Raw genomic sequence first — 15,986 nt, forward strand, 5'->3', positions numbered from 1 at the left:
CAAGAAAAGGGAGAGCTGAAAAGTGGCTCAAGCTCTGGAGGCAGAAATGCAGGTAGAAAGTACATCGCTTTCTGCAATAAGGCTTTTACTTTGAGGAGAGGCAAGGAAAATATAAAGCATCTCAACAGACAAAGGTGACTGAATTCTGTTTGTTTATTCCACAGAGGGAATAAGGTCAACAGAACAGGTCAACAATTTCCTCTCTTCCCACAGTGGTCTCCTGGAAAGGACACCAGCCTGGGGAGCTGTGTCTAAACTTCATTTTCTGTCACATATTCTTTCCCCTCTACCTCTTGTCTTCATCCTTTAGCGCAGGATGTCCACGAGACAGAAGTGACGACTTCGTGCTGTCAGACACGTGCCCAATCTCACCAGCTTCTGTCATGCAGGCACTGCCAAGAGGCATTCCTGCTGGCATTTTTTAAATCCACGCCTGACTGGCATCCATCATTCACAGCTCTCTGCTTCCTCCCTCTTGTCTGCTTTCAGCTCTCACAGTGCTGTAGCTTCTGATTGTGGGGTCCTTGCATTTGAAGGCAGCTTGGGGTGGACTGCCTCCTTTTGGCTCTCTGGGAATACAAAATAATTACATGTTTGTTACTTTTGTGAACAGGAACCATTCAAAAGACTCGGTTCTCCTGACAGCTCCTGGAGAAATGATGCCCCAGTAACAGGCTTCTCTTTAATGCCTAGGCTCCTCCTGATGTCCACCTGTGATCCTTAGCATTATTAGGAGGTGTTCACAGCCACTTCAGGAATGGCAGCCTCCAGGTTTTCAATCTGCAGAAGAAACACAACTTGACATTGGACACTATCCTCTCTTCAAGCTGTGGAATTCGATTTAAAAAAAAAATACTATCTGATGGAGGAAAATTTTACAGGAGTGCAGAGGTGCTTTAGAAGAGCAGCTTCATGATTCCTATCTTCAGGGGTATCATAGCACTATCTGGAAGCAATACCTTTCGAAAGACCACCTAGCATTAGGCACTTGGCACTTGGCTAAGTATCAGCTCTGCTAACAGTTATGTTTATGCATTTCTCTACACAGCCAGTGGCATGCAGGATTTAAGGGTTCTTCCTTCCTTCTCCTTTTCTGCAACTGTGCTACTAGCCCTGTGCTACCTGAGAAGATCAGTTTATTTGCATGTAGCCCATTTACTTTTATTTTGGAGGTGAAGACAGAACTTTTCTGCCTCTGGAACACTGGTGCAGCAGCTGTGAAGTTGCTGGTAAAAAAAGTGCTGTAGAAGTTATAAACTACCACTGCCAGATTGGATGGCTCTCAAGAATTCTCCTCTACAGCCTCCCAGCCTAATTTTGCATTTTGAAAATCAATTGTATAATTGATTTCTGAACTTTCCAACTTGAAACAACAGAGAGCTGGTTTTCAGAAAGATGAGACACATTCCTCCCTCTGCTGAAACCAAAGGTGTTGCACTAAATCAATAACAAATGCTTAGCACTACCAAAGCGTAGTAGCGTGCTCCCATGGCTCTAGGTTACTTGGAAAGCTTAACTCTTTTCTAGTCAACCAAGTGATGACTAGACCAACCTCATCTCCCACCTCGGGTGTTTCCAGCCCCAGGAGCTTCGCAGTAAGGGACAACTGAGATGAACTGCACGGGGAGGCAAAGAGCAGCTGGGCAGGAAGACCATCCTTCCCTTGTTCATCCAGCGAGTGCTCATCGCAGCCTGTCAGCACTGATCCTGCTTTGCAAGGGTGGAAAAATATCCCCCTATGTGGAGAAGAGCAGCGACTCCACTGAATCCTGCAGGAGCACAGCCGTGCTGCCAGCCTCGTTCCCCTCCCCACGACACTCAGTGAAAGGCTCAGCGAAGAGCCAGATCTGGAGACTGCCACAGCAAAGGGCCAGGTTCGGAGATTGCCACGCCATTCAGCAGAGGAAGCTGGGGCTCAGTGTCCCCACTGTTCGCGCTGCCACCCGGAGAGCCGCCCAGGGCAGCCCCCGGCCCCGGCACCAGGACAGGGCAGCGGCTCTCCTGTCGTTTAAATGGGGAAGGGGACAGGAGAAGAAAGGGAGAGGAAGAGCAGCGGGAATAGGGGGGAACGGCGAGCAGGGAGAAGCTGCAGACAGCCGTGAGATGCGGAGCGGGCTGCCTACGCCGGGGCTGCACTGGCACCCAGCGGCGGCGGCGGGGCGAGCGCCGGGGATCCCGGGAAGGCTCCGACTGGGATGCGCTGCCCAAAGCCAGGGTAGCCCCTTCGGAAAAACTACGGTTACCTTGAAAGGGAAAAACTCCCCAAACACCACCAGCCCTGCCCTACTCAACCCTAAAAACAACACACAAAAAACCCCACCTAAACAAACAAACAAACCAACCAAAAAAAACCACCACAACAACCCGACTCCAAACTATATTCCATCTTTCCCTCAAGTGTGTTTTTGCAAGCCACAAAATGGGCATTTCACTCTTTGTGTTGCAGCAGACTTACTCAGACTGTGTTATTTTCACTGGAGCCAAAGGAGAAGCTTGGCCTTGCTGGTGAAAACTTGGCACCTCTCTGTGTGCCCACTGAAAGAAATGTTTTCAGATTCACATACCTGTTTTTCAAAAGACTGAGAATAAATCTGTCTTTTTGTCAGATAAGAAACATTTCGCATTTTGTTTCAAAGAGACAAAGTTAAATAGTTCTGCACAGCAAGGGCAATGTTTCAGTCAGAGCCCCAGTAATAGATGCTCTATGCTGAACAGCCTTATGTAGCAATGACAATATAATCAATTGATGGATGAGTTAAAATCTTTTAGGACTCAGTCAAAACCCACTTCTATGTAATGGCATATGTGTGTCCATTTTCCAGATAGGCTGCATCCGTCAGTAATACCAAGAGAAGGGATAGGGAAAGGCTTCTGAAACCATGAAAGGTAGTTTAAATGTATCAAGCTTTTCTTTGCTTTTCGACTGTGCCTAATTTTCCCCACCCATTCCAGTACAGACATTCACGTGATAGAAGTATTTTGTGATATGGAGAAATCACATACAAGAAAACAGGACTATGGGAATTAAATTGTAGCCATAGCCCAGATACACCTGGAACTGGCTGTTTGACAAGACCAGAAGAAATCATACAATTTCCTCTCCTTCCTGATATGATTTTTCCAGTTTATCTTAAAATTCTCCTCTGTTTCATTTGAAACCCACTCAGGACTGGAAATGGGTGGGCGGTATTAACACAGACAATCTCTTCTGGCTAAAACCAGAAGTTAGTCATTCTAGCAGTACCCTAATACATTTGGCATGCAGTGTAAATTTGGGAATAAGACAATACAGGTTCTGAACCTCAGTTTTTCCACACCAAATTAAACATCTTGAGTTTTCCTCACCACTGCCCAGTGCCGCAGTTGGCTACGTAAGTACCTCTTCCTAATGGGCTGAAGCTCTGCACATCTTGTCATTTGTATGGTTTTGTGCTATGGACACAAGGATTAGCAAGGATTTAGGATTTATATCTCATTTGAAAGATGAATAATTTACCACTTCATGTCTTCCACCAGTGGGAAAGTTAAGCAAAGCATGATGCACTACAGCGCCTTGTGAACATCACCAGAGAAAGGTCTAGAGAACAAGTGGGAGCACTTGTATAAAATCATTATATCTAGATTTGGTGAACAGAGGACTGAGGTGAATCCCAGAGTTTAGGAGGCAACACTGAGAACAGCTTCCATCCTTGCACGATGAGGGAAAGACCATTGAGAAGTAAAGATGTACCTGGAAGCAGCAGGAAACCTCCCAAGCCCTGTGGAAGCAACATCTCCTACAATCCCCGCCTCAGATGTTGGGGCAGGAGCAAGAATTACTCCTTTTTGTGTTTCTGTCAGCTTCATCCAGCTTGAAATTTAGCTGCAGCAGCCCCATGAAATCTCTAGCTGAGACAGTAACACAAGAGAGACGATTTCTCAAGCAGGCTGAAATTTCAGCCACCGCCATTCTCCCACACATCTGAACTCCCTTCTCCCATTTATTTTTTCATTCCTCTCTCAAGCGCCATGACAAGTCAGCTCTTTGTTTTTAGTGCTTCAATTACGCCCTCAGAGCACTTGAACTGCTGAGCCCTCCCAACAAAATCAGGATAATGAATAATGTTCATCGTCTGCTTCTGTGTAACTGTTTCCCTCTCCTAGGCTTGCAGCATGACTGGAGAGGCACAAGCACTGACAGCTGAACAAATCCCACACCATCACAGAGTACAGGCGCAGCAGTGTGCCCTGGCAGCCTTCTCAAACACTGCAGCCTGCTTTTCCATGTTGGAAGGACTTTATCTCTGGAACTAGCCATGGAGGACCCAGCCTCATTTGAGAAGCAGGACTGCAAAGAAGTCCTGAGGTACAGAGATGCCCAGCACAGAAAAAAGGGGTACTCCTCTCCTTGGTTCTCCCTAAAAGTGTTACTCCTTACGCTACCCACATGAATAGCCACTTCCAGGTATGTTGATCAAGGCACACAAAAGGAGGATGAGTCAGACTTCTTCAACCGAGCTGCCTTTAGCAACAGTAGTAGCCAAAATCACTGGCCCTCTAGCTTCTGTTTTTCTAAACTTAAACCAGACTGTTTCCTATGAAAAATCAAGAAATATGCAGAAATTTGTAATAGTATATATAATATAAAATAATATATATTGCTGTTACTCATTCTTACAAAAGCCTATTTCTTTAGCAGAAGTCCATGTTATTATGGACTCCCTCTCAGTCAGCCTGACTCCAACACCAGGAATCACATTTACCTGCAGCCCGGGAGACATCAGTCACTTTGCCATCAATACCCCCAACAATAGAGCCTTGCAATGGTTGAAATTGTTGCTCAATTAATCGCCGGCTAGTTCCTGCCAAATTGCCTGCAATAGCTCTTCCTTTGGCATGGAAGGAAAGAATACTGCCCTTTAAAGTGCTCTGAGGTCACATTAGACTCACACACACTCCATTACCCATGACCTTGCCTCTCTGGCAGAAGCTGGAAGCACATATCAGATGTTTTCCTTGGGCATCTGACCTCCTCTGCCAGGGCCTAGAACACTAGGCTGGAGACTAAAGGGGGTCCTCACTGGGAGATATGGGGTGGCCAGAAGGAGCACAGGGTAAAAATTGCTAGGAATGCTGTCCTTGAGCTCCCAGGAGGCTTGTCTTAAGGGATCAACACATTCAAACAGGGAAGAGCCTGTTTATTGAGGGAGTGAAGCCCAAGAGGAAAAAAAAAAAAGAGTGTTTTACTTTGTATTCTTCCGTGGTCATATGAAGGTTGCTCCACTGAGAGAGTTTAGGAGGATCAGCAGGAGAAGACACAGTATATTTTATATGGAAAACTATTTGGAGATTTCTTCCCTTCCCTAACCTTTCCTCTTTTCCTTCCCCTCCCCTTTATGAGCTAGAAATAGCAGCAGTGTTGAAAAAGCCCACAAGAACCAACCAAATGTCTTGCAGATTCAACAGCAGAGGAAGGTGACTTCCCTTTTCACCTGGAGAGCAAGAAGTGCTCACTCTCCTTGCCAAGGGAACAAAGGAGAAATTCAACTCCACATAACCTGGAAACCCCAAAGTCTGTCTTATGCAAGCACAAAACTGTGCAGTCTGGGGTTATTATCATCCAGATACGCATGATTTTTAATTAATTGTTTTACCATTCCTGGGTGCAAAAAATGTCAGAAATATAAATGAAACGTTAACGAAAACACTGCATTCTACTTGTTTTTTAGGGAAAAAAAAAAAAAAAAAACGGAAAGCAAATTGGAGGTTTGAGAATCTAGAAAGAATATGTTCTCAGTTCTTCTGAAAGTTATTCTAATTTTCATCATTTAGCAGAAATATCTGAATACTGTGGATGTCACACCCTTCCAGAAAGGTATTTATACCTCTTTTCAGATACAAAATTATCTCTATTGTTTTAATTTCAGATACCCAGGCTTCCTTTTTACCATTCTACCTACAGCATTTTCCACAGGTGATATCTGGGCGGGGGGGGGGGGGGGGGGGGGGGGGGGGGGGGGGGGGGGGGGGGGGGAGCGACTGAAAAATGGGGTGAGGGTGGTAGAGAATAAATTTAATTCCATATAAAAACTTAAAATGAAAGAGGTTCTAATTTAAGTATTTAGTGCAAGTCACCGAATAAAATCTTCTACTTTTGTTAACATAAGTGCTGCTTTATTTAGTGTGTTATTGCAGTGCTATTTCCAGCGTGGCCCACCGACATGAACACAGGGATCACCATACTGATCCGTCTATATATAGTACCTCGTAGCTGACAGTGACAGGTACCAGATGCCTATTATTAAACTGCAAGAAGACAGCAAATGATGAAACAGTAAATCCTTATAGAAACCTGAGCAGGCTCCTGCTGCCATGGGGTTTGAATGGAGCCAAATTGCATTGGGGTGGTAAGCATAGCTTTCCTGAACCCCCAGGATCTTAACCTTCAAAACAGAGAGAAGGAGTCAGGACTGCCAGGCACAGGACCCCTGGTGCTGTCTGTGTCAGCCACCAGAGAGCCTCTGTCAATAGCTCCAAGAGTGGCCAGCAATCGACTTTACCATCCTGAAACAGTGGCTCTCCTGGCTATTTACAACAACTTAGAAAGCCAGCACAGCATTCAATTATTTCCCTGCTCCTTCAGAAAGTTAAAGAGGTAAGACAGAAGGTGAGAAACACATAAAGACAAAACATTACCGGAATCTGCACAATCTGCTGGGAGCAAAGCATCACTATATGGCCCCATTCACAGTAGCATTATCTGTCTTTCTCTCCCAGCTCACCCACTGACTTGAAGCAATTTCAGTTTTAATGAATGCTTAAATTCAAATATCATCACAGAACTATCCAAGACTCTGCATACAAATATATGTTTATGCCTTTTGTGCAAGGTGGCATCCTTTTCAGCCTCACTGGTAAGAAGCCCAGCCAGAACCTCAATGGGTATCCGCAGAGCCTGCATTACCCTATTTTAAACATTTGTACAATTCACACTAGCATCACAGGTAGTTTTGGTGCCTCAGTTAAGCAGAGCTCTGCTGGAGATGAAGCTCACAGGCAGACAATCCTTCCCACACCAGGGACTGAGACATCCAGCAAGCTCCATATACCAACTTGAAATTCAGATGTTTCTGGTTTCAATGCCCCTGTTTGCTTCCCTCCAAAAAGAGGAGAAATAGCCCTCAGTTACCTCATTTTTTTCTTCATTTGTTACTTTACCCTCTTCTGCAGCCAGCCTTTGTAATCTCCTTCAAAAATTTAAATAAGCTCAAAGCCAGAAAGACAGAAGTTTTCAGGCACCTTCAAATGTTTCTCCATCCTGGGGCATGTTGCAGAACATTGGCCTAGTCACAGAGGTATAACTCATACTGTTCACAGACAAGGAGAAAGAGCACAGGAATTACCTTGATGGATTTCCTCTCTAATTGTTCATTAAAAAATGAGAACAAGTTATCAGAAGGATTTCTGAGAGAAGCATATTTGAAGGAAAGACCCCAGAGAGATAGCAAGGGGGTCTGAAAGCAAGAAATTTGGAGATTGGTGAAAGAGGCAGAGCAGGAGATGGTCCTTAGAGGCAGACAGGGAGACAAGCTGCCCACCTGCTGAGGGCAGTGGGGAGGGAAGTGTCCAAGGAAGGCTTTTCTCATCGTTTTATTATGAATAGAGCCTGAGGAAACCTGTCTCCTGCATCAGGCACCACACACCATAGCTATAAGCATTCCTCTCCTCCCATGGGCAAGAGGAGAAGGGAGTAGGAAGGGCAACACAGGGAGGGGACACAGAGTGAGGACAGCACTGGTGGCAGAAGGAGGTGGGAAGGAAGTGAAATGGGAGTAGTGCCTCTGTCCTCCTCACTAAGCTTCCACTCACCATCCTCAGCCCTCACACAGGTAAACCCACACTGCTTGACAGAACTTGAGTAGAGATAAATGAAGGCAGCAGAGCAGACAACAGTCTCTGCTACAGCTCGGCAGAGGAGGGTGCCCGCAGTGCACAAGGAGAGTGGTGACTTGCCCCAAGCCCAACACACACTGGCAGAAACCTTCCAGCAGCCACCCATACCTGCAGTCCACTGATCAGCACAACTCTGGTCCTGCCCATGCTGTTCCTACCTTTCCCAAATGCCACATCTTTCAGCCAGAAGCATCTCTCAGCAGCAGTAAGCTGTCCTCTCTGCCCTTGCTTCCCCGGCATTCCCAGAGGGACTGGAGAGGAGGGGTACACTCGCCTCCTCTCCCCTGCAAGCAGGTATTTAATGAAACACCACAGCGGATGGCAGCACTCGCCTCTCATCTTGTCACCTCTCGGGCTCCCCGCAGGTAGAGCTCTGCTCTTGCAAAATCTGTTAGCAAGCACACTGGTGCCTGTACAAACTCCTCCTGACCCTCCAAGCGAGACCCCCACGTGAGAGCACGTTTGACAGGCTGCTCACAGCGGGGTGAAGGAAAAAGCAGCTCCCTCATCCTCCTCTGTGCAGCAGCTACCCAGAGAGCAGGACAGACCTGATTCAAGGCTCCTCTGCAGAGCAGGTGCGGCTAAGGTACTTCATTACTTGGATGTGCCTGACCCGCAGCCGAGCCCCGGGGAGCCAGAGGAAACAGCAGCACACCACGCAGCGACCCGTCACTGCAACACAGTTGCTCTCCCCTGACATTTCACACCGAGACAAATGAGGAACCGGCACCTGATGTGTTCACGCACTGTCAGCTCTACCACGTTTTAGTGCATCTCTCTGGCTGGGTTTGAGCTTCTGCGTGGGCTTTTGGAGATCCTGGCTCAAGCATCATGACTGAAACATGGAGCTGGTGGTACCACTCACCTCCTCGTCTCACTGGACTGCATAATGCAGTGAAGGGTTTGATGCTTTGGCTGCAATCCAGTAACGCTGCTCTTTGAAACTATACAGACCTGCAATAAATCATAAGACATGACAGCACCCTCAAATTCTCCTGGAAATGAAATATTAAAGGAGGCTCTGGAATATTCAAGGGAAGTTTCCAGTAAAGGAAACTACAAGTAAAAGAGCTGTATGTGAGAGGATGAAGGGACCGGGGGAGACTAAAAGGAGCAAAGAAATAAAAAGTATGTCAAGAGGATAGTGTGACTGAGAACAGAAGGAGCAAGTAAAAGGAGGGATGAGAAAAAAAGGCATAAAAGTGCTAAACCAAGGAAAGCCTCAGAGCAGGTCAAAGTAACATATAAAAGAACAGGACACTGACCAACAAATACATACTATAACATCGGAGAAAAAGAAAGGGATAAGAAAATTAGCAAAAAGCAGAATTTTAAGGTGAGGGCATGAAAAATGAGGTGAGGGCAGGAAAGGGAAGCAAAGCAAATGTGAGCAAAAAGCCATGAGGCAAAAGGCAGTAGGAAAAGGTAATGCAAAAGCAGGTCGGATTCCTGCTAAAGCTAAAAGCAGGATGTTAAACTAAAGGGAGGAGCCTATTTCATTGCAAAGTGGTGTCTTAGAAGCTCAGAGCTCTTTTTTGGGACTTAGTATTTCATTTGAGAGGGCTGGTGAGATGGGTGAGTCCAGGCTCTCCTGTGAACTTAGTGAAGAGCGGGGCATCGTGGCTGGCAGGAGTGATACTAGGTGACACTGTGGGGCAACACTCCCACTCTCTGTTCTTGCCCGACACAGAGATGATCCTGCCAGTGTTTCTGAACCAGCAGCCAATAAAGCAAAGGACAAAATCATTTTGTCCCTTTCTTTTCAATTTTGAGGCTACAAGCTCAGTTCTTACCAATGACCTACGTTTCCTCAATAAAGCCAGATTATTACCAGTACCTATGTGACAGCCATTTCAAACATCATCTTACATTGTTCTGAGTGAGGGTCATTACATTTGCATTATGGAAAGTTTGAAACACTCTCATGGTCCTGTCCTTTTTCTACATCTCTGGGGGAAAAGAACAGAAAATTATTCAAGGATTTTTCTGACAAAATCACTTGCTGTCAACAATGCTATTGTTTTTCAAGAAATTCACCTATCTGCTAATCCCCAGCTCTGCTTCGCCACTTTCACCAGCTGGAAGAAACTGGCATAAGAACTGTCTTTACCAAAACCCACCAACTGGGAGGAGATAATCTCCTGCTTTTCTTCTATCCATTTGAATAGTCTTAAAGACCAACAATGAATGACACCACCACCAAAGCCTGAAATCCGCATCATACCAGGTAGGAGTAATTTCTGATTCCTCTTCTTTCAGCAGAGGTTCCCTTCACATGAAGGCCATCTGAAAACCTCAGCTGTGAGGGCAAAGCACCATTTCTTTCCCAAACTAGTCAGAGAGAATAATCCTGCCTAAAACAGAAATGCTTTTAAAAATAAGCACATTCTACACCACAAAATAAAGGACTGAAGGAAGAGCATGGTCACCTGTGAAAGAGTAGTGCTAGCAAGCTGGAGATGTCCAAACACCAAAGGGCAGTTTGAAGGATCTGAAGAAATAATTAAGAGGGAAGAGAAGCACACACCTGGTGGAAAATACATGAGAGCAGAGTTTGTCAGATGCAAAGAATATCCACATCTAGAGTCATGATTAATTGCAAGAATAACAGGTTATTTGCCCATCTAAAATGCAGAAGAAGTGAAGTGTTGTGTAGAAATGCCATTAATCTCCCTTGATGGGTACATTATTTCCACTGAATTCTACCTGACATTTCAAGTTGCTTTCAATATATTTTATTGTATATTTTTTCATATTTTCAGTGCTCTATTGCCAAAGATTCTGAATCATCAAAATTAATCAGCTGTCTGGAACAGAGCCAGATACAACAAATAAGAAACCAGGCACTTTTGATATTCTCCCAAACCTAGATGAGTATATAACTCACATTTATAGGTATAGGAAGATCTGGGGCTGCTCAGAAAAGAAAAAAAAATAAAAAAGGAAAAAGAAAAAAATAACACTCCTGGGCATTGTTGCAAGAAACTAATAGGCACTGCTGATGAAAAAATGGCTACTATTTTTGCTTTGAAACGTTTGTTTGGCTCATTGTTTGGAAATCAGCAGAGAGAGAGAGGAGAGAGGAGAGCCCACGACACACTCCACTTGTGGTGGGTAAATCACCAGGAACTGCATCAGATGCAATGTAGTTACACCAATATAACTGAGGGAGGTCTTTGAGGATGACTGAAAATATATGTGATCCATACATAAAACCTACCCTGAAGGCCTGGCTGCGAAATCAAAGCTCCTCATTTAATGGAGGAAGAGTAAGAAATACTTTTGCTTAATTATCCCTGAATGTGATGGAGTAAAGCTTCCTTGTAATAAAAGTAAATGAGAATCCCTACTGCTGCTGCCTGTCACAGGGTGCTGTGACAGCATACTGGAATCAGATCATCAGACATCCAGAAGAAAAGCTTCAGTGGAAGAAAAAGTAACTTTTGCAGAAAGCCAGTGTGCTTTTCTCCTCCTTCCCTGCTCCCTTTTCTCCCAACGAGTGAATGCTTCTTGAGAAGTTTGTGGTGGCTGCCGCTGAGCTAGACTACAATTTGAGCCAGGCCCTCCTCCCCATACAGGTATCAGTGGGACTCCTTGTCTGCATAACTCTGAATTGAAACAAAATTAAACATTCTGTTAAGAGAGGAAATCTCCTGCCAGCCAATATCCCTAAGCTTGGAGAAATGCTGCAACAACAAACACTGAGACAGGAATTTCATGCTGAGCCCCAGTACCAAGAGGACACCATCATTTTTCCATGCTATTTTGAAGTGATACAAAGATGTCAGCATCGAGGAGATTTAAAGGACCCACTACTGCAAAGCTCTTTGACAAATAAATAAAACATGAAAGTAGTTCCTTCTGCAGGGAAAGGAGTGAAGAAGGATAAGGGGAGGGCAAGGAGCAGGAACACCATATTTGTTATGGATTTTGAATGTTTAAAAACCTGCATCTGAAGGGAGCTTAGTAATTAGCAGCAGCTTACGTTTACAAGGGTATTTTTGCACAGCTCCATTGCACTAACTAATTGACTGATCTCCTTTGCCAGTGAGGAATGCAGAAATGGGCTTTCTTGCTCACATACTTCAATGCCCTGGCTAACCATTTAAGAGCCATCTCCATTCACACATCTTCATATATATACACTTACACAGTAAGCATATTAAAAAACAATGCAAATATTTGGCATCTTAGAAAAGCTCTCATAGAGACTTCTGTTTTTTTCAGAGTATTTACCATAAGTATACCAGCTAGGAAGCAGAAATGAAGACAACTGTTTGCTCTAGAAATAATTGAAACTGTGGCACAATAAAGTTACTCTGAGGGATACACTTGTTTCTCATATAATCCGAGACTATTATCTACACTACCTGTTACAGGGTTGGACAAATTGAAATATTATGAAATCTTGCTGTCTATGCTGTATTTACCACTATAGGCCCATTTAAATAAGTCACTTTTAAAAGCAGATGCCCACAAAACCAAAATTGAAAAGCAGGAATCCTGTCATTTGTTAGGTGTGAGCAGCAGAGTGCTGATGCATTCTGCACTCCTCGTCTTGAAAACTTTTCCCACCGACTTCTTAGAAAGAACAGACAATGGGCTGCTGCTTTCTGTTTCTAAAGAGGAGCCAGGAGGAGTCAATACAATTATTTTTGGCTTCTACACTCAAGCTATGCTGCCAGATAAGAACATAATAGTCTGTGTTCTTTAGAAAAAAATCTTTAAAAAAACATTCTGAAGAATCTCTATCAGAATACATGATATTTATCAGTAACTAATGCAAACTAAATGCCTAAAATACAGGATGAAGTCTTGGGTTTACCTTTCTTCCCAGAGGGAAGAACAGTTTTAGTATTATGACTGAGGATTCAAGCCAAAACATTGTGTGCTTGGGTAGCAGCATCCATTAAAGCTAGTAATCATCTCTGCTTTGGCTTCATCAGGGCTAAGTTGAGACCTCTCTGTTGGCTTGAATGGGCCTTGGGTCAGCCCTTTCACTGATGCAATTCAGAAAAGCACTTAAGCAACTGCACTTAACTTCAAGCCAGAGGTTGAACTCCATGGAGGCATAGGCAGACATGTGCTCCAGAGCTGATCTGATCAGGAAGTTGGCAAGAGAAACAGTAGGTAAAAGCATTAATGGATTTAGGAAGTCAAAGGAGCATGATTTCCTTTGTGACGGCTGCTTCAAAAATCCTTGCCCTACTCCAGATCTTCTCCTTCCTCACTCTCACTGTCCCACTGAACAGAACTGTTGTTTCCATCCTTCCTTTGTTCCCATCTGGCTGTGGCTCTTCATGAGTGGAAGGAGGTATTTCTTTTTCATAAGTAAACAGCAGTGATCTGTCATTACAGTATTACTAAACCTGCATTTTAGCATGTTAGTCAATGGAGCCTATATAGAAGCTTGTGAAGGGAAACTTCTGCACTAGGTAAGCCACAGAGAAAGAAAACACCCATACATAAATACTTCTGCTGGTATTGATTTGTCCAGCACTTTTCCTGAGGGAAATGTATTGTCTTCCCATTCTCCTGCCTCCGTCACTAGGGCCCTTCAAACACTGAGCTCCTGAGGCAAATGTGAGCAACATTTCCCATAGCACAGCATTTACAACACACTCCTGCTCTCAGGTCTTCATTGGGCTTCTTGATGTCATCCCACTGTGCAGTTTGCACAGGTCCATGTGGCTGAGATGCTGCCTCAAAAGGCAGCTTCCCCAGCCTGGGTGAAACTCTGGGAAGGACAAGCACTTTGGCACTCCATGGGATGACATTCAAGCTCTTGCTATTATGCATGTGCGAAGAACTGTAAGGTGAGAGAGGGCAGAGAAGTACTGGAGCAAGTTAAACTTTTCTTCTATTCTTCACCTTCAATATATACATTTCTATAGCCAGCCACCATTTTAACACACCTTTAGGACAGCCAGGCCAATGACCAGAGAGGCTGCAGAGGAAGCATTACTGTCTGAGAGATGGCCTTTGCTGAAGTACATTTTTATAGTAATTATTTGTGGAAAAAATCCTTCCATCTTACACTGTTTTTAAACAGAACTACAAGTTTTCCTTAAAAAGAGAAGCCACTTGTTGAAATAGATGTGGCAGACTATGAAGCTTAGGCTGTAGTAGCCAATTTAATAACTATAACTGTCAGTCCCACCATTTTCAGCCTTTGTACAAGTTCCCAGTTGTCTGAGAATAAACATCAGCAATGACTCTCCCTTTGCACTGCCTACTGTGAATTAAAAACACTGTCAGTTTGACTTTGCTTTTCATATTGATTCTTCAGGGCCCCTAGCAATCTGGTCTGACTTTGAAGTTGGCTGTGCTTGGAGCCAGGGGTTGGACTGGGCCAACCTAAATTATTCTGCATTTCTAAGATGCAGATGGAGAGGTATCACTGTGGTCACAGCACTGCTGAGCCAATTGCTCCCTCAGCAACCAATACAAGGAAAGAGGACCAGCCTAACTTCAGACAGCTTGAAAATTAAAGGGCACAGAACTGGACAGCAGAAAATCTACAACTTCCAAAATCCCAATTTTTCACATGAAACCCATAACAGTGCCAGAATATCTTATTCTCTCAGTTTTGCTGTGTAGGAAATAGAGCATACCATGACCATCTCTCCTGAAAGGCAATGGGAAATGGACACATCTGTGTCTCCCATTCACGCTCAGCAGGATAACCCTCTCTCAAGTACAAGCACGTGCTTAAATGCTTTGCTGAGTAAAACTCCAAGCATGGTTCCATCGTATCTGTAGCTATGAGCTATCCTCCCACAAGCATTCATTCTTTGCTTCATCATATAGAAGGGTTCAAAAGCATGTAAAAAAAGTTACCTTTTTCTATTAAACTCTGCAGAGCTTTTCTATAAGCTAGTAAATTCAGTTTATTGAGCAATATGACTGCTTGAGTGTTTTTAGTATGCTATAATGCATAAGAGATATTGTATTATCCAGTATATTTCAATCTTTGAAAAGTTTTTTTAAAGAACTGAAATGCTTGCAATTTAATTTTAGGAATGTATTAGCACATACACTATAGCAAAAGTGTATTCATTTTCAGCCAGCATTATAATAATTTCTGTTATCACAAAGAAATCTACTCTACCGGCATTAAAAATGTACACGAAGATGGACTGCATTCACCGCAATTATCATTACTGTTAAGCATTTAGAAAGCCTAAACCCATTACAATTTGATGACAGTTAACGAGAGAAGAAATCTTGTGATTAAAATCCTAAACATTGGAAGCAAAAAAAGTCCAGTATGACATTATTTGCAGAGAAACATCAGATTAAGAGCTCTAAAATAGGATTTTAAATTATTTAAGCTGTTATATTTCTTTAATGAATTAACAATGCATGCCTGAGTAGGCTTTTTCAATACTCAGTGCAGGATTACCACAGGAAAGTCAAGCTACACGGAGAGTTTGTGTGTGACAAGGTTGTTCACTTAGTGTTGGAACTGACCTTTAAGGGCTCTGATGTAATATTTGAATGCCTACCAATGCATGATCAGCCTGCAAGAAGATGTTGAATAGTTTAGAAGAGGAAACTATTAGGCAGACAAAGATTGAAATAGATCATGGTGCAGTAGAATTTTGCAGTAGGAGGGTGAATTAGGCTGCATGCTATGACTAATGGTGTTTGGACCAGCTGCCATAAACCCAGAATTCACAACAAAAAACCCCGACAGCATGTTGAAAAAGTTATACTAACATGGAAGAACAGATACATGAATCTGTCATGACAATGATACTACAGATTGGTCTTCTGTTGTATATAGGCTATATACAGTTGAGAAAAGTATGATTTTATCTTCAAAATGGAACACTTCAACCATTTATAATTATATTGTGGTAAAGTTTGTTTGCAGGATTAAAGAAATGCATATTAAAACTACAGCAATGAAATGAGCAGTAGTATTTGTGCTGCATGTCAGCACACGGAACAGCATCCACCAGCGCTCAGGAAAGTCCCCGACAGGTAAGATTTGACACACCAGAATGATTTTATCAAAACTATAAAAGCAATGCCACAGGCTCAAATCG

The 15,986-nt window shown here is 43.6% G+C and overlaps 1 protein-coding gene across 1 annotated transcript in view; it reads right to left on the reverse strand.

Annotated features, from left to right (window-relative positions):
* Positions 1-1,830: 1,830 nt before the first annotated feature.
* ZPLD1 (zona pellucida like domain containing 1) overlaps positions 1,831-15,986 on the reverse strand; it is a 109,575-nt gene continuing 95,419 nt past the window's right edge. Inside the window, exon 10 of the mRNA XM_027888599.1 lies at positions 1,831-2,243. Coding sequence (XP_027744400.1) covers positions 1,831-2,243 — 413 coding nt within the window. The remainder of the gene's footprint in view (positions 2,244-15,986) is intronic.

Source organism: Empidonax traillii, unplaced genomic scaffold (genome assembly GCF_003031625.1).
Source record: "Empidonax traillii isolate 1590-97213 ecotype Southwest subspecies unplaced genomic scaffold, ASM303162v1 scaffold241:size891819, whole genome shotgun sequence".
Taxonomy (NCBI): domain Eukaryota; kingdom Metazoa; phylum Chordata; class Aves; order Passeriformes; family Tyrannidae; genus Empidonax; species Empidonax traillii.